Raw genomic sequence first — 27,568 nt, 5'->3', positions numbered from 1 at the left:
TATACACACTACTATGTATAAAATAGATAAACAACAAGGACCTACTGTATAGCACAGGGAACTATATTCAATGTCTTGTAATAACCTATAATAGAAAAGAATCTGAAGAAGAATATATATATGCACACACACACATATATATGATACATATAAATAACTGAATCACTTTGCTGTACACCTGAAGCTAACACAGCTTTGTAAATTAGCTATACTTCGATTTAAAAAATGGTTAAAAATAAAAAAGAAATATTTAGAAGTTGTATGTTTTAATTCTCCAGGGGAATTAAGAAATTGAGAAAATGGGCTAAATGTTTCTTGTTAATAAAGAGAAGAAAAATCCAGTAAAAAAAAAGGTTAGACCCCTAAGATGATACAGTTAGAAAATTAAAATCATGAGGTGTATACCTTTAAAAATTCCTAAAATGAGGTATGTGACAATGTATACCTAAAAGCAGTGACCAGTTTGAAATATTAAAAGTAGTTAAGGTAGCACGACTTTCAGAATATGAAGATGACTTTTGGGAAATCAATGATAAGCATTGTATTGTTTCTTAGGAATACTTAATATAGATACATTAATGCTTTTAACCCGTGTGGTTTGTTAAAGAACTAACATCCTCATTTGCTAATCATTCTTTTGTAATTTTAACACATATATACAAGACATACGAAAATGATGTTCTTGGACTTGAATTTTTTTTTTTTAACATCTTTATTGGAGTATTATTGCTTTACAATGGTGTGTTAGTTTCTGCTGTGTAACAAAGTGAATCAGCTATACATATACATACATCCCCATATACCCTCTCTCTTGCGTCTCCCTCCCGCCCTCCCTATCCCACCCCTCTAGGTGGACACAAAGCACCGAGCTGATCTCCCTGTGCTATGTGGCTGCTTCCCACTAGCTATCTATTTTACATTTGGTAGTGTATATGTGTCCATGCCACTCTCTCACTTCGTACCAGCTTACCCTTCCCCCTCCCCTTGTCCTCAAGTCCATTCTCTATGTCTGCATCTTTATTCCTGTCCTGCCCCTAGGTTCTTCAGAACCATTATTATTATTATTTTTTTTAGATTCCATATATATGTGTTAGCATAGGGTATTTATTTTTCTCTTTCTGACTTGCTTCACTCTGTATGACAGACTCTAGGTCCATCCACCTCACTACAAATAACTCAATTTCGTTTCTTTTTATGGCTGAGTAATATTCCATTGTATACATATGCCACATCTTCTTTATCCATTCATCTGTCAATGGACACTTAGGTTGCTTCCATGTCCTGGCTATTGTAAATAGAGCTGCAAGGAACATTGTTTTACATGACTCTTTTTGAATTATGGTTTTCTCAGGGTATATGCCCAGTAGTGGGATTGCTGGGTCGTATGGTAGTTCTATTTTTAGTTTTTTGAGGAACCTCCATACTGTTCTCCATAGTGGCTGTATCAATTTGCATTCCCTCCAACAGTGCAAGAGGGCTCCCTTTTCTCCACACCTTCTCCAGCATTTATTGTTTATAGATTTTTTGATGATGGCCATTCTGACCTGATAACTCATTGTGGTTTTGATTTGGATTTCTCTAATGATTAGTGATGTTGAGCATCCTTTCATGTGTTTGTTGGCAACCTGTATATCTTCTTTGGAGAAATGTCTATTTAGGTCTTTGGCCCATTTTTGGATTTGTTTGTTTGTTTTTTTGATATTGAGATGCATGAGCTGCTTGTATACTTTGGAGATTAATGCTTTGTCAGTTGCTTCGTTTGCCAATATTTTCTCCCATTCTGAGGGTTGTCTTTTCATCTTGTTTATGGTTTCCTTTGCTGTGCAAAAGCATGTAAGTTTCATTAGGTCCCATTTGTTTATTTTTGTTTTTATTTCCATTTCCCTAGGAGGTGGGTCAAAAAGGATCTTGCTGTGATTTACGTCATAGAGCATTCTGCCTGTGTTTTCCTCTAAGAGTATTATAGTGTCTGGCCTTACATTTAGGTCTTATTCCATTTTGAGTTTACTTTTGTGAATGGTGTTAGGGAGTGTTCTAATTTCATTCTTTTACGTGCAGCTGTCCAGTTTTCCCAGCACCACTTATTGAAGAGGCTGTCTTTTCTCCATTTTATATACTTGCCTCCTTTATCAAAGATAAGGTGACCATATGTGCTTGGGTTTATCTCTAGGCTTTCTATCCTGTTCCATTGATCTATATTTCTGTTTTCGTGCCATATTGTCTTGATTACTGTAGCTTTGTAGTATAGTCTGAAGTCAGGGAGCCTGATTCCTCCAGCTCTGTTTTTCTTTCTCAAGATTGCTTTGGCTATTTGGGGTCTTTTGTATTTCCATACAAATTGTGAAATTTTTTTGTTCTAGTTCTGTGAAAAACACCATTGGTAGTATGATAGGGATTGCATTGAATGTGTAGATTGCTTTGGGTAGTGTAGTCATTTTCCCAATGTTGATTCTTCCAATCCAAGAACATGGTATATCTCTCCATCTGTTTGTGTCATCTTTAATTTCTTTCATCAGTGTCTTATAGTTTTCTGCATACAGGTCTTTTGTCTCCTTAGGTAGATTTATTCCTAGGTATTTTATTCTTTTTGTTGCAGTGGTAAATGGGAGTGTTTCCTTAATTTCTCTTTCAGATTTTTCATCACTAGTGTAGAGGAATGCAAGAGATTTCTGTGCATTAATTTTGTATCCTGCTACTTTACCAAATTCATTGATTAGCTCTAGTAGTTTTCTGGTAGCATCTTTAAGATTCTCTATGTATAGTATCATGTCATCTGCAAACAGTGACAGTTTTACTTCTTCTTTTCCAATTTGGATTCCTTTTATTTCTTTTTCTTCTCTGACGGCTGTGGCTAACACTTCCAAAACTATGTTGAATAATAGTGGTGAGAGTGGGCAGCTTTGTCTTGTTCCTGATCTTAGTGGAAATGCTTTCAGTTTTTCACCATTGAGGACGATGTTGGCTGTGGATTTGTCATACATAGCCTTTATTATGTTGAGGTAAGTTCCCTCTATGCCTATTTTCTGGAGGGTTTTTATCATAAATGGGTGTTGAATTTTGTTGAAAGCTTTTTCTGCATCTTTTGAGATGATCATATGGTTTTTCTCCTTCCATTTGTTAATATGGTGTATCACATTGATTGATTTGCATATATTGAAGAATCCTTGCATTCCTGGGATAAACCCCACTTGATCATGGTGTATGATCCTTTTAATGTGCTGTTGGATTCTGTTTGCTAGTATTTTGTTGAGGATTTTTGCATCTATGTTCATCAGTGATATTGGCCTGTAGTTTTCTTTCTTTGTGACATCTTTGTCTGGTTTTGGTATCAGGGTGATGATGTCCTTGTAGAATGCGTTTGGGAGTGTTCCTCCCTCTGCTATATTTTGGAAGAGTTTGAGAAGGATAGGTGTTAACTCTTCTCTAAATGTTTGATAGAATTCACCTGTGAAGCCATCTGGTCCTGGACTTTTGTTTGTTGGAAGATTTTTAATCACTGTCTCAATTTCAGTGCTTGTAATTGGTCTGTTTATATTTTCTGTTTCTTCCTGGTTCAGTCTTGGAAGCTTGTGCTTTTCTAAGAATTTGTCCATTTCTTCCAGGTTGTCCATTTTATTGGCATACAGTTGCTTGTAGTAATCTCTCATGATCCTTTGTATTTCTGCAGTGTAAGCTGTTAATTCTCCTTTTTCATTTCTAATTCTATTGATATGAGTCTTCTCCCTTATTTTCTTGATGAGTCTGGCTAATGATTTATCAATTTTGTTTATCTTCTCAAAGAACAAGCTTTTAGTTTCATTGATCTTTGCTATTGTTTCCTTCATTTCTTTTTCATTTATTTCTGATCTGATCTTTATGATTTCTTTCCTTCGGCTAGCTTTGGGGGTTTTTTGTTCTTCTTTCTCTAATTGCTTTAGGTGTAAGTTTAGGTTGTTTATTTGAGATGTTTCTTGTTTCTTGAGGTAGGACTGTATTGCTATAAACTTCCCTCTTAGAACTGTTTTTGCTGCATTCCATAGGTTTTGGGCCGTCGTGTTTTCATTGTCATTTGTTTCTAGGTATTTTTTGATTTCCTCTTTGATTTCTTCAGTGATCTCTTGGTTATTTAGTAGTGTATTGTTTAGCCTTCATGTGTTTGTATTTTTTACAGATTTTTTTCCTGTAATTGATATCTAGTCTTATAGCATTGTGGTCAGAAAAGATACTTGATATGATTTCAATTTTCTTAAATTTACCAAGGCTTGCTTTGTGACCCCAAGATATGATCTATCCTGGAGAATGTTCCATGAGCACTTGAGAAGAAAGTGTAATCTGCTGTTTTCAGATGGAATGTCCTATAAATATCAATTAAGTCCATCTTGTTTAATGTATCATTTAAAGCTTGTGTTTCCTTATTTATTTTCATTTTGGATGATCTGTCCATTGGTGAAAGTGGGGTGTTAAAGTCCCCTACTATGATTTTATTACTGTCAATTTCCCCTTTTATGACTGTTAGCATTTGCTTTATGTATTAAGGTGCTCCTATGTTGGGTGCATAAATATTTACAATTGTTATATCTTCTTCTTGGGTTGATCCCTTGCTCATTATGTAGTGTCCTTCTTTGTCTCTTGTAATAGTCTTTATTTTAAAGTTTATTTTCTCTGATATGAGAATTGCTACTCCAGCTTTCTTTTGATTTCCATTTGCATGGAATATCTTTTTCCATCCCCTCACTTTCAGTCTGTATGTGTCCCTAGGTCTGAAGTGGGTCTCTTATAGACAGCACATGTCCGGGTCTTGTTTTTGTATCCATTCAGCCAGTCTGTGTCTTTTGGTGGGAGCATTTAATCCATTTACATTTAAGGTAGTTATCGTTATGTATGTTCCTATTACCATTTTCTTAATTGTTTTGAGTTTGTTATTGTAAGTCTTTTCCTTCTCTTGTGTTTCCTGCCTAGAGAAGTTCTTTTAGCATTCGTTGTAGAGCTTGTTTGGACGTGCTGAATTCTCTTAGGTTTTGCTTATCTGTAAATGTTTTAATTTCTCTGTCGAATCTGAATGATATCCTTGCTGGCTAGAGTAATCTTGGTTGTAGGTTATTCCCTTTCATCACTTTAAATATGTCCTGCCACTCCCTTCTGGCTTGCAGTTTCTGCTGAAAGATCAGCTGTTAACCTTATGGGGATTCCCTTGTATGTTAATTGTTGCTTGTCCCTTGCTGCTTTTAATACTTTTTCTTTGTATTTAATTTTTGGTAGTTTGATTAATATGTGCCTTGGCTTGTTTCTCCTTGGACTTATCCTGTATGGGACGCTCTGCGCTTCCTGGACTTGATTGACTATTTCCTTACCCATATTAGGGAAGCTTTCAACTATAATCTCTTCAAACATTTTCTCAGTCCCTTTTTTTTCTCTTCCTCTCCTGGGACCCCTATAATTTGAATGTTGGTGTGTTTAATATTGTCCCAGAGGTCTCTGAGATTGTTCTCAATTCTTTTCATTCTTTTTTCTTTATTCTGCTGTGTGGTAGTTATTTCCACTATTTTATGTTCCAGGTCACTTATCCTTTCTTCTCCCTTAGTTATTCTGCTATTGATTCCTTCTAGAGAATTTTTAATTTCATTTACTGTGTTGTTCATCACTGTTTGTTTGCTCTTTAGTTCTTCTAGGTCCTTGTTAAATGTTTCTTGTATTTTCTCCATTCTATTTCCAAAATTTTGGATCATCTTTACTATCATTACTCTGAATTGTTTTTCATGTTGACTGACTATTTCCTCTTCATTTGTTTGGTCTGGTGGGTTTGTACCTTGCTCCTTCATCTGCTGTGTATTTCTGTCTTCTCATTTTGCCTAACTTACCATGTTTTGGGGTCTCCGTTTCACAAGCTTCAAGTTCATAGTTCCCGGTGTTTTTGGTGTCTGCTCCCAGTGGGTAAGGTTGGTTCAGTGTATTGTGTAGGCTTCCTGATGGAGGGGACTAGTGCCTGTGTTCTGGTGGATGAGGCTGGATCTTGTCTTTCTGGTGGGCAGGACCGCGTCCAGTGGTGTGTTTTGGGGTGTCTGTGAACTTATGATTTTAGGCAGCCTCTCTGCTAATGGGTGGGTTTGTGTTCCTGTCTTGCTAGTTGTTTGCCATGGGGTGTCCAGCACTGTAGCTTGCTGGTTGTTGAGTGGAGCTGGGTCTTAGTGTGGAGATGGACATCTCTGGGAGAGCTTTTGTCATCTGATGTTATGTGGGGCCGGGAGGTCTCTGGTGGACCAATGTCCTGAACTTGGCTGTCCCACCTCAGAGGCTCAGACCTGACACTGGCCAGAGCACCAAGACCCTGTCAGCCACACGGCTCAGAAGAAAAGTGAGAAAAGAAAGAAAGAAAGAAAGAATATGAAATAAAGTTATTAAAATAGAAAAAAATTATTAAAAATAAAAAAATAAAAAGAGGAATAAAAAAAAAAGAGAAAGAAACAAGAGAGCAACCAAACCAAAAAATAAATCCTCCAATGATAACAAGTGCTAAAAACTATACTTAAAAAACCCAAAAACCCAAAACCAAAAACCAAAAACAGACAGTCAGAACCCTAGGACAAATGGCAAAAGCAAAGCTATACAGACAAAATCATACAAAGAAGCGTACACATACACACTCACAAACAGAGCAAAAGGAAAAAAAAAGAAAAATATATATATATAAAAAATTAAAAAAGGAGGAGAGCAACCAAATCAATAAACAAATCTACCAATGATAATAAGCTCTAAATACTAAACTAAGATAAACATAAAACCAGAAACAAATTAGATGCAGAAAGCAAACCCCAAGTCTACAGTTGATCCCAAAGTCCGCTGCCTCAATTTTGGGATGATTCGTTGTCTATTCAGGCATTCCACAGATGCAGGGTACATCAAGTTGATTGTGGAGATTTAGTCTGCTGCTCCTGATGCTGCTGGGAGAGATTTCCCTTTCTCTTCTTTGTTCGCACAGCTCCTGGGGTTCAGCTTTGGATTTGGCCCCGCTTCTGCGTGTAGGTCACCTGAGGATGTGTGTTCCCTGCCCAGACAGGACGGGGTTAAAGGAGAAGCTGCTTAGGGGGCTCTGGCTCACTCAGGCTGGTGGGGAGGGAGGGGTACGGAATGCAGGGCGAGCCTGCGGTGGCAGAGGCTGATGTGACGTTGCAACAGCCTGAGGTGCGCCGTGGGTTCTCCCGGGGAAGTTGTCCCTGGATTACGGGACCCTGGCAGTGTGGGCTGCACAGGCTCCTGGGAGGGGAGGTGTGGAGAGTGACCTGTGCTCGCACACAGGCTTCTTGGTGGCTGCAGCAGCAGCCTTAGTGTCTCATGCCCATCTCTGGGGTCCGCGCTGATAGCCGCAGCTCGTGCCTGTCTCTGGAGCTCGTTTAGACGGTGCTCTGAATCCCCTCTCCTTGCGCACCCCGAAAAAATGGTCTCTTGACTCTTAGGCAGTTCCAGACTTTTTCCTGGACTCCTTCCCGGCAAGCTGTGGTGCACTAGCCCCTTCAGGCTGTGTTCACACCCCAGTCCTCTCCCTGGGATCTGACCAAAGCCCGAGCCTCAGCTCCCAGCCCCTGCCCACCCCGGTGGGTGAGCACAGAAGCTTCTCGGACTGGTGAGTGCTGGTTGGCACTGGATCCTCTGTGCGGGAACCTCTCTGCTTTGCCCTCCGCACCCCTGTTGCTGCGCTCTCCTCCGTGGCTCCGAAGCTTCCCCCCTCCGCCACCCACAGTCTCCGCCCGCGAAGGGCCTTCCTAGTGTGTAGAAACTTTTCCTCCTTCACAGCTCCCTCCCAGATGCGCAGGTCCCGTCCCTATTCTTTTGTCTCTGTTTTTCCTTTTTTCTTTTGCCCTACCCAGGTACGTGGGGAGTTTCTTGCCTTTGGGAAGTCTGAGGTCTTCTGCCAGAGTTCAGTAGGTGTTCCGTAGGAATTGTTCCACATGTAGATGTATTTCTGATGTATTTGTGGGGAGGAAGGTGAACTCCACGTTTTAATCCTCCGTCATCTTGAAGGCGCCCCCCGGACTTGAATTTTTTTGGAGAAATTTGTAGTGCATATTATACCTCTTGGGTTGCAAAATGATATTGTTTTAGTAGAAAATGTTGTTGTAAAACCCAGTGAGTGGGTTGCTTTGTACTGAGGTCTATAGTCCCCTTCTCTCCCTCCCCCTTTCTCCCCAGTTATCTTAGCTTTCTCATTTAAGCCCAAGTTATTTCAGACAATAAGTTATCTGCTGAATGATACTTTCCTCTTTAGTTCTTTTACTGGAATTTTTTTGTATCCCCAGCATTCATTCATTTATTCATTCATTCATATGCTCAATCATTTATTTAATCATCACTCAATAAATGCTAATGAAAAGTTATATCTATATGCTTACATCTAACTGCTAAATCCACATATCTACTTGGATATATAATGTGCATATCAAACTTAATAGGTTTAAAACAGAAGTTCTGGTTTCCCACTGCCACTTTTTCCTCCTGCCGTGTTCCCCATCTCAATACATTGCTCGCTCCTTCTGGTTATTTAGGCTAAAAATTCTGGCGATTTCCTTGGTCCCCTTATTTCATTTATAACCAATGTCTGATCTGTAAGCAACTCTGTTGACTCTGCTTTCACTGACTACCCAGAATCTGACCACTTCTCATCAATTCCACTGTTACTACCGAAGTCCAACCCACCATCAGCTCCTGCCTGGATTATTGCAACAGCCTCTTAAGTGGACTTTCTGCTTTCTCCCTTGGTCCCTCATCTTTAGTCTATTGTCAACGCAACAGCCTGAGTGAACTTTGAAAAATGGAAGGCAGATATGTCACTCTTCAGCTCGAAAACCTCAGTGACTTCCTATTTCATGAAGAGTAAAAAGCAGAGTTCTTACAGTGGCCTACAAGGTCCTATACATTTGACCCCCTGTTGCTTCTCTAACTTCAGTGCCTACGACACTCCCCTTGACTCACTCCACTTGACCCAAACTGGCCTTCTTGCAATTCTTTAACATACCAAGTATGCTCCTGCCTCAGAACTTTTGCAACCACTGTTCCCTCTGCCAGGAATTCTCTTTCCCCAGATATCCATATGGCTTGTTCCTTCACCTCCCAATCTTTGCTCAAATGTCACCTTTTCAAAGAGTTCTTCTCTGTCCACTGTATTTAATATTATCACCTCTTTATACTATACACTCCCTTTGCCTCTTACTTACTTTATTCCTTTTACCTATAGCATTTATCACCATCCAACTTGCTTTAAATTTATTTGTTGATTCTATTTCTCCCCACTGCCCCTCAATACATACTAAGACGCAAACTCCAGAAAACCAAAGCTTCAGCTTGAAACATGGTAGACACAATAATTATTTGTTGAATGAGTAAATGATTTCATATGTGATGTAGAAGCCAGTGAGGTCGCATATAATCTGAGGAAGTAGATGTATTTCGAAGTACTATTTTTATTTTTGTATGTCTTCAAGGTTCCATCTTATTATAAGTTCTCATTTGGAAATAAAAATGAGCTTTAATGAACCTAAGACATTCTGTAGACATAGTGAGATCTATGGTTTGCTTACTAAAATAGTCAGGATATTCTGCATAGCAGTCAGTATTCTAAATGCTAGTTTTAAAAATTATGTGACTACAGGCTGTGCAGTTGGCATTTTGAAGAATTCTATGGAAGAATTTTTCTAACATTTTTCTAACATATTAGAAAAAATGAGATCACATCAATATTAGCTTTTCCACATCTAACTTTGAATAAGGTATGTGTAGTGCACGTGATATTTGGTTGAGTAAAATTGTGTTACATGACAGTTGTGAGCCACTATATCCGGGAACACACTTTAATGGTGTGACTTAGGAAGCCTAATGGCACCTGCATGTTTGTAAAATGGGAAAATCCATTTTTGGCATGGCCCCCAGTTTGAAAGTTACTCTTTCCATCCAAAAGGGCAGAATGCAACCGATCCATGGTCATAATTAAGATCAGAGCAAAGGACAAAGCCAGACACAGCTGAGAACCAGAAAACACAGAACTCTTTCTAATCCATAGATGTAGACAGAGCTGGGTTCCTGTGGACAAAAGGAGTTTCCACTCCAGTGACACAGAACTTGTGACCCACATCTTGCAGAGGGTAGTTAAGGGAAGCAGAGACCTCTTAGGAATACTGTTAGTCAAACAGCTATGTATTTACCATGAATTCATAAGCAGAGCCTGAAACATTTCTTCAAATAGAAATAACAGAGCTGGTCTAGAGATCCCAATACAAATCAGTTCTGGGTGAGAACGGCGTTAGATCCACCAGTGAAGATCAATAGAATCAAGGTGATTCAAGAGAAGAGAGATCTGGCCTGTACAGGTCTGCTAAACCTCCCTTGGTTATACATTTCCAGTTGTTTTTTAATGAGGGAGATCTGGAAGTTAATATTTGAATTTACTGTATGTCATTTATGGTTTGCTGTATGTAACAATGCTTAAGTGAACTGTGTAATTACTGTATCATAGTTCTCATTTTGTATTTCAGACTCATTCATTCTTAACTAATCTGTATGTGGTCATCATAAAGATCCAAGTGAAAGAACCTCCTTTTGCTCTAGATAGATATTTGAGTTGACTTGAGTCCACTGGGCTGTTGTACGTGGCATTCCAAGGACCGGAGTGGGCAGGCCAAGAAAGTAGGGCTCATCATGGAGAGCTGCCTCTCAAAGGCTTTTTCCTTTCAGGAAAGTATTAAGGTTATATAAGCAAATTAAAAAAACCTGTCGGGTAATGAGTCAACGCCATTAAGCATGGAGCTTGATGTTTTTTGTTTTCCAAACCTTATACCCTACTCTGTTCTTTTATTTAAATTATTTAGTGGGTGTTCAATAATTCTGGCTAGAAGGACAGAATTTGTTCTTGCTTATGATGAAAGTGTCAGCAGTGAGAGACGCACTCCTTGGAGATGCACAGTTTGGTGATATAGAAACTGATGAGGAAAAAGAACAAGGTGAATCACACCTCAGCTACTAGATTAATGCATCAAATTAAATGTTACTATTCAGGAAAGACAGCAGAAAGAAACCGCTTCCATGGTAACTGTTGTCAGAGTTGTATTTTTACTCATCTTTTGGAAAATATATGAAAGCCAAATAATATAGCTCTAGTGATACTTGTAATGATTTACTCATTTTCAAATAGCAAGAGCTCTGAAGGCTTGATTTCATCTCTCTCTTGAGTTGGCATTGTCAGTTTAATATCCAGCCAACGTTAATCACTGAGGGTGAGTGTATAGAAGACAGTTCATATAAATGTCCAAAGATGGTTTATCAGTGAAAGTGTATTGTTACAAAGTTCTCCTGGGTTGCCGAGTGATCACTAAGGAAGATCTTAGTGTGACTCCCTCCGCCACCCTCAATAATATTAGATGTAGCTTCTCTTCTTTGGCTGGTCATGAGGAATTTTACAAATACATTTTCAGTAGAGAGAACTCATAATTTATTCACTGGACTATCTGTTTGGATTATCAATGCCTATTTTCTCTCTTTCTCTTCAGTGTCTATCTTTTGTCTGTATCAGACTTTGAGAGCACTTCAAACTGAGGGGTAGGTAAGAAAAGGGAGGAAGATGAAATTGGATTCTCTTTAAAACTGGTTTATTTAGAAAAGAGCTCCGTAAAAGATTTGGTCAGAAATCAGAATTCAACCTGCTATCCTTTTTTCTGTATTATCAGATTGGATAATTGAATGTTGGCTTGATTTCTTTCAGAGCAGACGTTCTATCTTTCTTGGCTAGGCTGGCACAGAGAACAAGGTCATACAGTGACCTGCTTCCTTCACTGGGAGATGCTGATCTGCTGTGACCTATGAGGAGACTCTGCTTTGCTGATGTTTTGGTGTTGTTTCTGTAATATCCATCTAGGCTAGGACTTCAGCTTCCTAGTTTAAGGTTAAAGGATAGATTAATTAACAAAATACCTTAGTATTTGTTGGACTTGTATGTGTTCACATGACTTACTGACCTCGTGCAATGCTTATTTTGTAATAAATTACCATTTGTTAATTCTCACAATTAAATTCTATAGTCCAAACTATAGTTTAACCCTCCAGAGTGGAAGACTTCCTGTCTTTTACTTTAAAGGCATGTTTCTTAAGTCTCTATTTGTTAGCAAACACTTGGACACACTTTGAAATTTCATCCTATTAATTCAGTCCTAGAGCTATCTGAATTCTATCTTTAAATTCTGAGAAAGACCTCTCCAGCAAGCTTTTCTTAGCTCTCTCTAGCCCTCAGCATTCTCATTCCTCATATTTAAATGTACTTGCTACCCATACCGTACACTCGTTCATATTAAATTGAGTAGTCAATCATGCTTAAATAATATGTGACATCTTTACAAATAATATTTACTATTATCATTTAATTGAAGTATTGTATTTCTCTTTGGTTTCTTATTTCATTTCTCTAACCAGATTATAAACTTTTTGATCTAAATACTAATTCTTCTATATCTGTGTATCTGCCACAGTATCTCACCCAAGGTAGGGATTCAATGCAAGTTTGTTAATGGGTTAACCAAACCAATGCAAGTTTGTTAATCCTGTGAAATGGAACATGCTAGAAGTAAACATGATGATATTCTCTCCCACGAGCTACCTATTTAAATGCATCTTGGGAAGAACATTGAACAAATTAATTTGCAAAATTGCCTTCATGTAACATTTGCAGCTGTTCCACTTCTCAGGAAAATGATTCATATTATTTTAAAGACACGACAACTTGAACAAGGTCAAAGCATAATACCTAATGGTATTTAGCAATGCAAATAGAAAAATTTGCAAATTTTGCAGAGTCTAAATGCACATTGGATTTTCTAGGAGGTGCCCAGCTATATTGGGAGGGAGTTTTTAAGGTAGAGCTTGACTGATAACCTTTCCAAAACATTAATATAGTTTTCTTCTTCTGTTTTTCCCTTCCTCCTTTTACTTTACCCCCTCCTTTCTAAATTATTGAGCTCTTTCAATGTGGCCAACCTTTTCTAGGAACTTTTTGTTATGTTGTTATATAATTTAATCATCACATACATCCTGTTGGTAAGCTATTATTATTTATATTTTAATGACCAGGAAACATTGAGGTTTGGAGGTTTAAGGACTTCTGGCATGAACTTGGCACTTTCTCTCACTGAACCTCATCTTTCTTTCTTTGATATGTGACCTTGGATAAAAATATCATTTAACCCCTCTGTGCCTTTTAAAAATGTTTTTCTTCTATAAGAGGATAATAAAAAAGTCTGCCCTACTAGCTTTATGTTATTCTAGATAATTGAGATAAAACACAAGAAATATAGGGAGTTATTATTTTTATTATATATGAGTCTTGATCACATTGGTGATCACCAATGTGCAAACTTAGAATAAGGGATTAGAACTAGATTATAATTTAAAATGTCGGGCTTCCCTGGTGGCGCAGTGATTGAGAATCTGCCTGCCAATGCAGGGGACACGGGTTCGAGCCCTGGTCTGGGAAGATCCCACATGCCGTGGAGCGACTAGGCCCGTGAGCCACAATTGCTGAGCCTGCGCGTCTGGAGCCTGTGCTCCCCAGCAAGAGAGGCCGCGATAGTGAGAGGCCCGCGCACCGCGATGAAGAGTGGACCCCACTTGCCACAACTAGAGGAAGCCCTCGCACAGAAACGAAGACCCAACACAACCATAAATTAATTAATTAATTAATTAAAAAAAAAAGAATAAAGAGACTTTATTAAAAAAATAAAAAAATAAAAAAAAATAAAATGTCCTATTGATATTTTCTTTTGCTCTTCAAGACTCCTAAAACATATTCCCATATTTGAGTTTTTGCATTACACAGAAAAAAGATCCACAAACTGGACTTTTATGTTTCTCTAGCTGTGGGATAGACCCAGATTGGTCATGTACAGAAAAGCCTGTATGAGCAAAGAAAGTAACATATTTTCTCATTTATTTATTTATTTATTTTTGCTTATAAATCTCAGTTACATGGCTTTATGCAATAGAATATTAGATCAGTTCAGTTCTCAAGTTGTGATTTTATAAGACTTATGAGAAAATCTGTTGATAGTGGGATTGCTTGACATTTTCTTTTACATTTTGCTCCTTTCTCACTTCCTCTTTTTTTTTTTTTAATATTGGCGTATAGTTGATTTACAATGTTGTATTAGCTTCAGGTGTACAACAAAGTGATTCAGTTATGCATATTTATATATATCTATTCTTCAGAAAGTGACGTATTTTCCTCAAACTGATTTCAATTTAAACTTGGCAGTTTATTTCTTATTGCAGTTTAATTATTTGGGTCACTGGATTCTGTGTCTCCTGTTTTTCTATGAAGAGAAAAACATACTATGCAACCAAGATTGATGCAAGACTCCCTGGTGAAGGAACTCAACCCGTTCTTTCTTCAGCAACTCAACCCGTTACAACAAAGCATGCTTCTAGTATCTGATTAGCTGGTTCTCTTCCTTCCTTCTTAGTTGGGGAATTTCCAAAGCTGTCTTCTCTGAAATACCATAAATGTCCTGGAACTCAAAAGAAGAAGGTCTTTGAAATTCTATGAACTTTTCCCACTGTATTTGAAGAAAAAAGGGTGGAAACTCTTGAAGGATCTAGATCTATTGAAAAATCATTGAGAGTAGGGGAAAAAACCATGAGCAAAAAGATAAAGGGAGGGAAAAAAATTTCCTGAAAATGTTATAGTTTATGCACGTGTGCACACACAGACACCATGTATGTTTGATATTTTAATGAACATAGAATAAACAATATTATCATAGCAATGAGGGAAATAAAAAAAAGAAAAGGGACTTCCCATATATATGGACATATTTTTCTTTCTTTAAGTAAAAACATTGTGTATTTCATCATTTTAATGAAAATCTTTTAAAGTGTACAATACACCCTCCTGACTTCTTATATAGAGGACCCTCACTGTCATTGTGCACTTTCTAAGGAGGCAATGCTGGAAAGAATACTAAACCAGGAGACCTTGCCCCGGGCTCCAGCTCATTCTTCTACTCACCAGCCATGAGACTGTCCTGATCATTTCCCCTCTTTGGTCTCAGCTTCTTCATGTGCAAAATTCAGGCAAAATTTAGAAATATATTCTGCCCAGGTGCAACCCGCTTCCAGCTCCCTGTCTGTGAGCCAATATTGTTCTGCATTTCCTCCAATTAACTCTGATGATGTAAAAAGATTAAAATGCATCCCCCATGGCAGAATGGCACCTTGAAATTTTAACATCTGTGACTCCATAGTTTTGTGATTTCCTTCCAATTATGTGGGCCAAATTTGGTTAAGTGGGGAAAATTCTCTGATTTTTCTGACAAAAATAAGAAGAAAGAAAATTTTTCCTGCATTAAGATGTACTTTATAATGTGATGAATATAATAATTACTTGATGGACATATTAATATTTTGCATATCTTTCTGTGATAAATATATTAGGGAACCTTATTTCCCAAAGTGATTGCCAAAAAAAAAAAAAAAAAGGGACTTCCCTGGTTGCGCAGTGGTTAAGAATCCACCTGCCAGTGCAGGGGACACGGGTTAGATCCCTGGTCCGGGAAGATCCCACATGCCGCGGAGCAACTAAGCCAGTGTGCCACAATTGCTGAGCTTACGCTCTAGAGCCTGCGAGCCACAACTACTTAGCCCGCGTGCCACAACTACTGAAGCCTGTGCACCTAGAGCCCATGCTCCTCAACAAAGAGTAGCCCCCGCAATGAGAAGCCTGCGCACTACAACAAAGAGTAGCCCCTACTAGCTGCAACTAGAGAAAGCCTGCGTGCAGCAACAAAGACCCAATGCGGCCAAAAAAAAAAAAACCAAAAAAAATTTACCTACAGTCTCATTAGTAATCAACTGTTTACCTGTTTTTCGTTTTCCATGATCCCTTCTGGCAGAGAAGACAGTTTTATTTATTTGACTTCTAACTCTAATTATAGCACTTTTCTCTCTCAGGCACCTTCTTTCCTAGAAGCCCACAGCTCTCCTCTTTAGGAAGCAGAGCTTATATCATCCTCCTGGTGTCTGCTCAGGCTTGCTTGATACCTTCCAGGTCTTCTGCTCTCCGTCTGTAAAGCATTTTCTTGTCTTATTGCTATGCCATTCTGGATATGTTTCCCTTGTTACTTAAATGAGTGTCTCCCTAAATAAACTGAATATATCTTAGGAGCAGGGAAACTTCTTCTAAATTTTCCTCTCTTAACCCAAACCATGTACCTTATAGAGCATAGTAAAGTAAAATACATGCTCAGTGGCTGTTGTGATTGATAGTGTAGACATCTCAATTCAAGTTGCTCATTTTCTACTGAAATATGAAATTCAGTCTTGTAATATTTTCTGAATTCTGAGAAAGTGTAAACTGTTCATTTTCCATATTCAGTTATGCACACACTCTGTAGAATTTACAACTCCTTACAAGTAGTAAAGAATACTAATTGAATACTTCTTATGTATTCATTTTTGCATGAAAACATATATATCCTGGAAATACCTGCTTTTTATTTCCATAAGTAGTCATCTTTTTCTCTTGTTTTCATGTCCATATTAATGTTAACTATTCTAGACTATAAGTCCCAAGAAAACATAACTGTGTCTTTCAGCTTATATAATGTACCTTACCCAAAGCCGAGCATTTATGATTGCTTAGTAGCATAACATTGCTGGATAAAAATGCAAGGCCAATCTTAGGTGAGGAACCTAAAAGTCTTCTAAAGTTATTTAATATGATACCATGAGGTAAAAAAACAGAAAAACAAAAGCACACTGTTAGGATGTATAAATTGTTCTTCAGTGAAGGAGGTTTGTGTATGTAATTGAGTTTAGTTGTTTCTGTTTATAGAGCTCCTGTAATTTCCCTGTGCCAGATCCTGAGTCAAAAGAAAAATCTCAAAGTGCTTAGGCAACAGCTGTTCTCAGTCTTTCAGGGTGGTAATTCTGAGCCCAGGGTTGTGCTTATTCTTGTCGTGAAATGACGCTCTTTGACTTTAAAACCCTGCATTCTTCCACAGTGCTATTACAGTGACAGGTCTTGTAAAAACATGTGTTAATCTTTAAGTCTGTTTAGCAGATAGCCCAATGGAGAAAATAGCCCATTATGACCTTACGTGTGGTTCATGAAGTCTTCTCTGAAGTATTCCCGTGATTTTGTATCATTGAACACATTCCTAAATCTCGCTGTGCAGGTCCTTCTTTGTAAAAGAAGAGCAATACTCTTTGAGGTAGTCTTTGTGTTTTCAGTGGATTTCAGTGGTGCTGGTCAGTTAGTCAACTCTAAAATATTTAATAAACCATAAGTGATATGGCTGTATATTATAAAAACTTTCTACCCATCCCAGCCATTCTTCTAATTTTTCTATCATTTGGAAGAAGTGGGTTAATATGAAATAAAAACAAATAATATCAAAAAATGTAATTTGTAAAACAACAATGATGAGGACTCATTTTACCTGATTTGAAAACATATTTAAAATTGACAGTTATCAAAACTATATGCGTGGTATTTTGTTAAAGAAAAATGGATCAGTTGATATGGAATAACATAGAGATACCAGAAGTTAAAACTTACTTTAATCATTTCTAGGACAGAGCAGAAATAACAGAATGATAGGGAAATGTAGCATTTGTCAGGTATTTATTTTGGTATAGAGAAGAATCTGTACTCTGTGTACAAATGCAGAATGTATAGCAAAGGAAAGAGAAACGGAATGTAAGAAAAATAACATAAATCACTGGATTGAAATTACTTAAAATGGATACAGATATTTTAGATGAATATACTAATTCCATTTGCTATCTATGCAAGGAAGATGACTGTTTAAGGAAATCTTAAATCATTTTATAGGAAAATGTGCTGCCTCTCAGCATTAAAGTGAATTCAAATGTTAAAACAGTCTTCCCGATAAAGGTAACAAAATCAGATTTTTTTTTTTCCTATGGAGAAACAAGAATGCTGTTGATGACATTGCACTAATTGTTTCAGTTGTTGGGGAAAGTAATCTGTCAATATGTTTGAATCATAGTGTTGGTATTGATGATGATGATGATGATGATGACGACATATGCCAGACACTGTGCTGAGTAAGTGGGGGACATTTAAAGGAAAGCTCTGTGTCTTGGCCACATGTGTATATATGTGAGCAGACACGTCATTGATCACGTCACACAAAGCCCCACAGTCTCCTGCCCACCTTTTCAGGTTCATTGTTTGACATTTCCTCCAAAAGCCATTTTTCTACAGGCCATATTCATTAAAAATTTTTTTAAAGTTTGTTTCCCATATTCATTTTTTACTCTGTTTTTTACAGATGTTTCCTCCCAGGTCCTGAATGTCTTTTCTTCTCTTGGCAGGAAGATTCTTACTCATTTAAAAAAATTTTGTTCAAACCGCACCTTGTCACTGAAGCCTTGGTCCCTGTGGCCCCTTAGACACACGGAGGATGGCAGCCCTGCCTGCTTCTCTGGAGGCCGCCACTTCCTTGAGCGTGGCGCTGTGTCCCAGCCATCTTTCTACACAGGGTGGGACTCAACGCGTGTGTGTGTGGAAGGAGTAAATAAAATAAGCAAAGGAAAATCCCAGTATTAATATTATTTGCCAGCCCTTTCACTGAATTCTGTTAAACTGAAGCTTGTCACATTGACTCGGTATAAACTTATTTCACAACGATCAAATTGTCTGACTCTGAGCAATTTCTCTAAAATGGAGTAAGCAGTTACTACTGGGCTACGTTATTTTGCAACAGGGTTTTCTTGGGGTTTGTACTTGTCTCATTGCTTATTTGCTGTAAAATGAGCCTTTTGCTGGGAGGTTCTTTACATCAATAACAGACATACAGAGATTTGCCTAAATTTGAATTCAAAACACTTTTCTTTGGAATACTCATTTGGAAGTTTTGCTTCATTTGTTTTGCTAAGTCATAATTTATGTGTAGTTTTTTGTTTTATGTGTAGTTACTCTTTTTACCACAATATATTCTTGTTTATAAAGATGCTCAAAGAAGTACATTTATCACCTCTTTTAGGTCAGGGTGCCAGTAATGAACTCTTCTCTACTATTTAATATTCTTAAGAGAAATATGCCTAAGGACCTATCTTATTCTCAGGAAGTAAGGTTTTTTTTTTTTTTTTTTTAAACTTTTGGGACCCAGAGATGAAAAATTTCCCCTTGTACAAATTATTCATCAAATAAAAATTTTCATGCAAAAATTAATGCTTCAAGACACAGAATGAATTTAGATTAAAGACTCTGTGGTATTTATAGTAGATAAATAGAGGTTCTGCTACAGATGACAGAGACCATACCTGACAGGACAGAAATTTCTTTCTCTCTCAAGGAGTTGTCTGAATACAGGAAGCTCAGATCAAGGATTATGACCCTGTTCTACTGATACATGGTTGTTTGGGGTAGACATGGCGTCCTGTGGTATTAAGGATTGAGGTGCCTTCTCTCTCATTGCTCTGTATTTAAAATTTAATATGTTAATTTCCTTTTAATGTTATTTATTTATTACAGAGTGACTATCTGATCAGCAGTTATGCTTGACAAGAAGTAGAAGTCATGGTTTATTTATAGTATTTTATAAGTTTGGCATGGTAAAAGAGTCCTGATAATAAATATTTGGTTAATTAATTGAAAGTTCATGTATTTGGGGGAAGGGTTGTTAATGTACAACTGTTCGCAAAACCCTTGTGATACGAGTTGTGGAGCAAACCGTACAGGGTGGGAAGCGATCATACATCATTGTGGAGGGAGGGACAAATGCAGTGCTCCTGAAGTCCTGAGTTCGTTCCCAGAAGGCATGTGAAGGAAGCTTCCTGGAAAGTAATGGCGTTGGGCTGCGCTTGAAGGAGGAGTAAGATGTCGATAATGCGAAGTGGAGGAGAAAGGCAAAGAGGAGCATGGGGTGGCATTGAGGGGAGGGGGAGTGGAAAGTGTCTGGTTGCCATGCATGTAGCACTTCACATACGACACCCACTGTACCTTAGGAATGAGGTCTGGAGGAAGGAGGTTTGTGTGTGTGTAGGGGGTAGGTGTTGCATGCATCCTTGTCCTTCTTTTTTTTTTTTTTTTTTCCTGATTGGGTGACAAAAGAGAGTTTTATCTTGGATAATACTTTAACCAAACTTCATTGACTTGTTCATTGATGTTATGCAAGACGCTTCTGTGAGCTATACCGATCTTTAATACCTAGAACATATGATTCATGTTTAGATGAGATTATCTTTGTATTTGGATTAAATCACAATGAGGACAGTATTTGTAAATGTGTGACTTTCAAGGGGGGATATAAACTCTCGTTATCCACGGAGGGCCTGGTTTGAAGTGCTTTCTGAAGTTAATAGGTTGTGCTATCCCATTTTACCGGCACATTCTGCTGATACATCATTTAGAGAAAGTTCCAGTTCCTGATGAAGAGCAGAGCGCTGACATGAGTTTTCACTTAGGTGTGCAGAAAGAATCGGTTAGCTTTGTGCACAGAATAGGCTGAAATCAAGCTTTAATTAGTCAGACTTTTGCATAATTCATCACGGTTCCTTTGAAAGTCCAGTTGAATCTGCTCTTAATCTTTGTCACGATGGGTCCCTTTTAAAGGACTTTTATTAGTTCCTTGCTGCACAGATATTTAGGTCTTCCAAGTAAGGCCATGACAATGCACCTGATCTCTTCTTAAAGAAATGAATTGTTACATAAGGATCCATAAAGAAATGAATCAGTCCATAAAGTTTTCTTCTTATTAAATATCATTCTTGATATCAGTATAATCAGCTTTAAAGATAGGAAAGTAAGCTAAGGTTCTTTCTGTCTTTTTGAATCCATAGGCTGTCCATCTGGCCCAGGCAAGCTTCCAGATTGAAGCCTTCGGCTCCAAATTCATTCTTGACCTCACACTGAACAAGTAGGTATTTAGTTATGATCCTGTTAAGAAGTAAGTGCAATAAAACTCTACGTCATGATAATATTTTAGTCAAAATAATGTCTGTTGTTGAAGCAACTGATATTTTCTAGCTGATTATATGTCATATAGCACTTAAAGAAAAATATAAAAGTCTGAAGTTAATTCTTTTAATAATAATAATGTCTTTTTATTCCTGAAAGAAGAGGCATTTAACATTTAATTTGTTAAAAATCTCAAATACAGTACTTAGATATTGTGATTTTAAATGGTACAAATATTTAAAGTAATGCTAGTTAATTAAGTGCTAACTATAATCTTTACAATATATAGCAAGCATGATAAATTACTGACTCAAGTATAGTTAGATTTCAGTCTAGAAATTCCACTTTACCTTTCAGTATGCAATTCACACGACTTCTGTATGAAGAACAGAAGAACAGAAGAAAATGATGACTTGCAAATACCTATTTTGAGAAGGTTCTTTGCTTCGTAATTTGCTCTAATACAGTTTCTTAGAAATTTTGGTCCTGATGAAGATTTACCCGATTTTTCTCTGAGCATGTGTTTATGTTGATATTTAAATGCTATTTCCCAAGTTGGAACCAATTGCACAGATGTCTTTGTACAAAGCATGAACAAGAGCTGTTGCCTTAAGCAGGGCTCTTCAGCCTCGAATTGAGCCAGCAGTGAGCCTTTCTTTGGTGAAAGAGCTTTCCTGCATGGTTTTCTTTAGTTTAAGACGCTCCAGTCAATATTTTAAACTCTCATCAGTATTTTGACCAAGACTGCATTTTTGCCAGAAAAATACCACGTAATGCTATCAGACACTATAATGTGGGTGACCACAGTCAATATCTGAGAAATTGCAGAAGACTATAAAGAACAACTATTAAATTTCTTGTGTGCCAAATTCTGTGAGCTCTGCAGAAAAAAAGATGCAGGGTCAGCTTGGGTGCTCCTTACTCAAGTGTAATTGCAGCTTTAAGTCAGAATGAATCAGCAGAACTCAGAATTTCCTGTGTTGAAGATATTGCAGGTTTTCCTCTTTGAGTCTGCTGAGCATTGGTTGAGTTCCTTTTCACCATGCTGGGTCAGCACTGTGCCTGCAAAAGGGTCATATGGGGGCATCCGGGGTACTTAGAGGTCTGGAGACACATCAGACAATTATTTACCACTAATATTTAACATGCAGAGGAATCAAACTGAGCACCTACTATGAGCAGTCGTTGCTTTAAGGAGCTTATAGTCTACTTGGGAGAGGTTAATAGATAAATGTATAATTTTAGAGCAGTGTGAAATTGGTTGTGCTGGAGATAAACATGGAATGCTATGGTAGCACTAGAGAGGAAGCTCTCCAGGCTGGAGGAGTGTGAAAAGGCATCTTAGGAAAGGTGATGCTTGAGCTAAATCTTGGAGGGCAAGTGCTAGTGAGGAAGGGAAGTGTTGGGGATGGATGGGTGAGAGAGAGAGAGAGAGAGAGAGAAAATGGAGAATTGTGTTCTAGGCAGAGGAGAGAGTGTGTGCTAAGGAGGCGGGCCATGTAGCAGTGTGGCATGTTAAAGGGAGCATGAGTCTTTTGTTGAATTTCTTGGTAAATTACAAGGTTGAGGGAGGTGAGTCCGAAGAGGTGGGCCCGGGGACAGCTCAACTCATGCAAGATCTTGTATGTCGTGCTCAGTGCTGGGCTATTATCCCCTAGACTGTGAAAAATGAAGTCAGCAGATAAACAGAAGTTCTGTTCTCAGGAAGTGCTAAAAGGCATGGAGAGGGAATGCTTTTAAGAAGTCTTCGATTGATAAAAATCATTAGGATTGCTTTGATATGGGTGACAAGGCAGAAAGAAGAGTTAAAGTTAACAGGTACCTTGATTGCATAGCTGGGTGGAAGGTGGTATCCAGGTGAAATGGGCAGCACAGGGAAAAAACAGGTTAAATGGTGAAGAGGAAAGAATGTGAAATCAGAGTAGACATAATTGATTTGAGGGGCTTTGGGACATACATGAAGCCATGTCTAGGCAGTAAGTGGATATAACAGTCTAAAGCTCAGGGAAGAGGTGGGGGCTAGAGATAGTAGAGTTGAAAGTAGTTTCCATATGAATGTTAATGACAAATGTGGTTGTGAATGAGACCATGTTCATTCAGGAAGGGTGGGTAAAATAAGGAGAGCATAAGCTGGGAAGATTGTTAAGCGTTGAGGAGAGGAAGAGGAGCCAATGAAGGGACAGAGAATGAGTGATCAGAGTAGTGGGAGGAGAATCAGGAGCATGATTGAATAGAGAGTTTCAAAACAGAAAGTTGTGATATATAGCCTCACAGGCAGTAGACTGATGTAGTGAGATAACGGGCAAAGATTGCCTTTGTATTTACCTATTAAGTAATCGCTGATGGTCTGAAGGCAGCAGTTTCCGTAAAGTTTGGGGCAGAAACCAGGTTACAGTGGGCTGGGAGTGATTGAGAGGAGATGGTTTGGGGACGGCATTGCTCATTGGGTAAGTCTGGGTGAGAAGAAAAGAGAGCTAGAGCAGTAGCCAGAAGAAGACATTGGGGTGTAGGAAGGGGTTTTTAGGGATAACAGAGCAGGTGTTAGGCTGACAAATGGAGATGTTAAGAGTGAGAGATGAAGATACAAAAGAGAGGAGATAATTTATGGCACACGATCTGGGTGAAGATAGAAGGGAGTGAGAGCAAGAGCACAAGGGCAACTTAGTTTTGAACCAGGAGAGACAGTTCATTCCTAACTTGTATGAAGGTATTAGGGCATGGGCAGGTAGAGACAAGTTTGCAGGAGAAGGGATGGAGTTCAGTGCATCTCTGAAGATTTCCTTCTTCTTGGAGACAGCATTATCTACCATTGGGATGGAGAAGGAGGGTGGGGTGGGGCTTGAGGAAAATGATGAAAGTTTAGGCTAACACGGAGAGAAATGGGTGAGGAAGCGCTCACCAAGGTCGTGTTAAAGAATTTATGAGCAATCTTCATTAGGAGTCGTATATTGTGTGTTGGTCTTTGTGCCATTGTACCTGATGGTGTTTTATTTTATTTTTTTAACCTGGAGTGCTCAGTGCTTCCGTCACCGCACTGTGTGGGGGAGGAAGGTAGATTGTCGTGTGGAGCAGGGTTCATGTTTTCTGGTGGTGACTCAGAGGAAGAGCAGTGGAGACAGAGCTCTTTGAATACTGGTGAATAACTAGGGTAGTTTGCTATCAGGATCCAGTTTGGGTAAGAATGGAGATGAGGTCAAGAGGACCAGGAGAAAATGGAGGCCTCTGTAGGGACAAGTAAATGCAGTGAGAGGGAGACCATGAGACCTATAATCACATGGTATCTCCCCTGTTCAGAGTCCCGAGCCTTCTGAGTGCAGCGTGTGTGTGCAATACTCACATGACCTCCGGAGACAAGGGAACTGGGTAAGAGTGTGACAAGTGTTGGCCAGGGTGGGTCTCTAGTTTAAATAACTTTCGATGGCTGTGATTCACTAACTTTCAATGGCTGCTCCATTAGAAGGAACGTAAAGAGTCAAGAGAATTTTTAAAATCAGTCATGGAGAAAGAGCTTCTGAGCAAAGAGGAATCTCATTTCCACCAAAGGGTGGTCGTTGCCATACTATTTACAACAATTTTAAATTGTTAAGGAGGGGAAGGGCAAAAGGTGTATGATAGGTATACGAGCTCAGTGAAGGAAAGAAAGCATTAAGGTGTTAACATAAACTAATCAAAGTGGCAGAATCTAAATGGTTAATGACCTCACCAGGGCTGGACTGCCAGCTTGTGAAGACTGCCCTGATGTGAGTTCCTGGGAGGAGAGCTTTCTGAGTCTGTGCTTTCATGGACTGAACAAGTGAGACCTTGGCTTGCTGAGGCATCTCGTGGCAGAGGCGCGTGTTTTAATTTAGCCAACAAATATTGAGTGAGCATCTGCTCTATGCCTGCAATTGCTGTAGGTGCTGATGCTGCTGGGAGTGAAATAGACAAGTTCTCTGTCTCCCCTCATGGAGCTTTGTTCCAGGGGAAGAGACAGACAGTGAACCACTAAATAAAGACGAGCGCGTTGAAAAACATATAGCTGGGCTACGTGATGGAGAGAGACTTCAGCTGGGAGTGGCCAGTGTGGTTTACATGTCACAGAAGCCAGAAGGTCTGTCTGAGGAGGGACATTGAGCTGAGACCTGATCATCCAAGATGAGACACCACATGAGGCTGGAAGGTGAGAAGGTTCCACTCAGCTGGGACTGTGAGACAGCAAGTGCTGAGGAGAACGTGGAATGTTCAAGAAGGACCGAGGCTGCTGTGACTGGAGTGCAGCAGGGGGCAGGGGATGGTGGGAGACTGAGGAGATGAGGTCAGAGAGGAAGCCGTGTAGCCAGACCGTGAAGGGCCGTTGTCCACGGGGAGGCATTAGCGTAGGACGCCACTGGAGGGCAGGAAGCACAGGCATCACACCATTGGGTTTACATATTTTTTAGCCCAAGAAGTCCTAGTTGTGGCTTCAGAGGATCTTTTGTCATACTCCTTTCAGGATACTCCCCTTTTCAATTTTGTTTTGTTTTTTTCTCTAGAATGACCATTGTTCCAAGTTACATAAGGTTTAAAAAGGATTACTAGATTAACAATTCTTTTTTTTTTTTTTGGCTGTACCCCGCGGCATGTGGGATCTCCAGGGATCGAACCCTTGCCCTCTGCAGTGGAAGCACAGATTCTTAACCACTGGACCGCCAGGGAAGTCCCCAGCAATTCTTAATGTGTATTGTCGATCCTTGGAAGCCCTCAGGGAGTCTGAAGATTGTCTCTCCGATATGTGTGATTGGAATTATGCCATATTACCTACAGTTAAATTTGCTGGTGTCTTCAGCAAATGTTAACTGGGAATAATTGTGATCAGAGTTACATAATGGTTGAGAGCATAGGTTCTGGAGTCAAACAGACCTGGGTTTGAATCTGGAGGCTGTCATTTACTAGCTGTGTGACCTTGGGCAAATTTCTTAACTTCTTTTTTAGTAATAGTTTGAGATACAATTCACACGCCATGAAATTCACTCCTTTAAAGTGTTCCCTTCAATGGTTTTTATTATATTCACAGAGTTGTGCAGTTATTACCACCATCTAATTCCAGAGCATTTTTGTTGCCCCAGAAAGAAACCCTGTATCTATAGCAGTCACACCCCCTCCTCCTCCCCTCCAGGCTTCTGGTAACCACTCATCTACTTTCTGTCGCTATGAATTTTCTTATTCTGGTATATAAATGGATTTATACAACTTGTGACCTTTTGTGATTGGCTTCTTTACGTAGTGTAATATTTTCAAGGTTCATTTATGTTGTAGGTTCATTTATGTTGTAGCTGAATAATATGCCATTGTATGGATATATTCTTAGCTTCTTAAGCTTTAGTTTCCTTCTTAAGCTATAGGTTGTTGTAAGGACTAACTAAGATAATGTGTGGTACTTATACATGTCTGCTAATTGGAAAGGCATGCTTCATGCTGTGGACTGAATTCCCCCTAAAATTCCTATGTTTAAGCCTTAACCTGCAATGTGACTGTATTTGGAGACAGAGCCTCTAAGGAGGTAATTAAGGTTAAATGAGGTCATATGGTGGAGCCTTGATCTGATAGGATTAGTGTTATTATAAGATAGATACCAGAGAGTTTGCTCCCTCTCTCTCTGCTGTGTGAGGACACAGCAAGAAGGCAGCCATCTGCAAGCCAGGAAGAGAGTCCTCACCAGGAACTGAATCAGCCAGCATCTTGTTCTTGGATTTCTAGTCTCCAGAAGTATGAGAAATAGATTTCTGTTGTTTAACCACCCAGTTTATGGTATCTTTGTTCTGATTTTGGGGGGTATTTGATTTAAGATGAATATCTAGAAAATGCTGATTTAAAGAAATATATGCACACAGTAGTTTGCTCATGAAATGTAGTTCATGCAATGCTTTTGAAAGAAGAAAACAGCCACATTGATGTAGTTTCAGCTAGATTAAATAAAGACCCTGGCTTTCGTGCTGATTAGCATGGTTAATTCATTCTTTATTCAGCCAACAAACATTTATTGAGCATCTAGTTTGTGTAAGGTACTGTGCTGAGCAACCCAGGGAATTCAGAGCTGTGTAAAAGAATCCCTCCTCTCCAAGAGCCCATAGCAGAGAAAAGAGATTAAAATATATACAAATTATAGTAAACATGATAGGAAGTGACTTGGGAAGCCTTGGTGTTGGAAGGTTTTATGGGGAAGATGAGATTTAATGTTTTTCTTAAAGGATGCTGTCTTGGTTTTGGTTCCCCTGGTAGCAGATCCTGAAGCAAGAATTCCAGGAAATACATTTAGGGAGCTGAGGAGTGACAAGTGGAAGGGAAGGAAGCTAAAAAAGGGTGATTTCCCACGTGCCCAACTGGGGCTCATTCCCAGTGACGAAACCCTGGGAGTCCATGGATTCATCCTCTAGAACATGCCAGAATATTATTGAACTGAGGGGTGAGGAAGCTGGAGTTTTGTTCACCAAGTGCCAGTCTGTTGTTGGTTGAGAGCTGTTTCTGGGGGCAATAACTTTTCAGTATGTCCCTCGTGCCTCCTCTCAGGTAGAAAAAAAGCCAGAAATCTTAGGTATTTCCAGTCACCTGCCTTCAGCGTGTTATGCTGAGGGCATGTGGGCAGGGCATGTTGGAGTCTGCTACAGATGCTTCGATTTG

At 38.9% G+C, this 27,568-nt stretch overlaps 1 protein-coding gene across 1 annotated transcript in view; it reads left to right on the top strand.

The window, feature by feature from the left end:
- ADAM23 (ADAM metallopeptidase domain 23) overlaps positions 1 to 27,568 on the top strand; it is a 161,128-nt gene that overhangs the window by 24,195 nt on the left and 109,365 nt on the right. The window contains exon 3 of the mRNA XM_068543812.1: positions 20,815 to 20,891. Coding sequence (XP_068399913.1) covers positions 20,815 to 20,891 — 77 coding nt within the window. The remainder of the gene's footprint in view (positions 1 to 20,814; positions 20,892 to 27,568) is intronic.

This window comes from Eschrichtius robustus, chromosome 5 (genome assembly GCF_028021215.1).
Source record: "Eschrichtius robustus isolate mEscRob2 chromosome 5, mEscRob2.pri, whole genome shotgun sequence".
In the NCBI taxonomy this organism is placed as follows: domain Eukaryota; kingdom Metazoa; phylum Chordata; class Mammalia; order Artiodactyla; family Eschrichtiidae; genus Eschrichtius; species Eschrichtius robustus.
The sequence above is the reverse complement of the archived record's forward strand: the minus strand, read 5'-3'. Positions and strand labels throughout refer to the sequence as shown.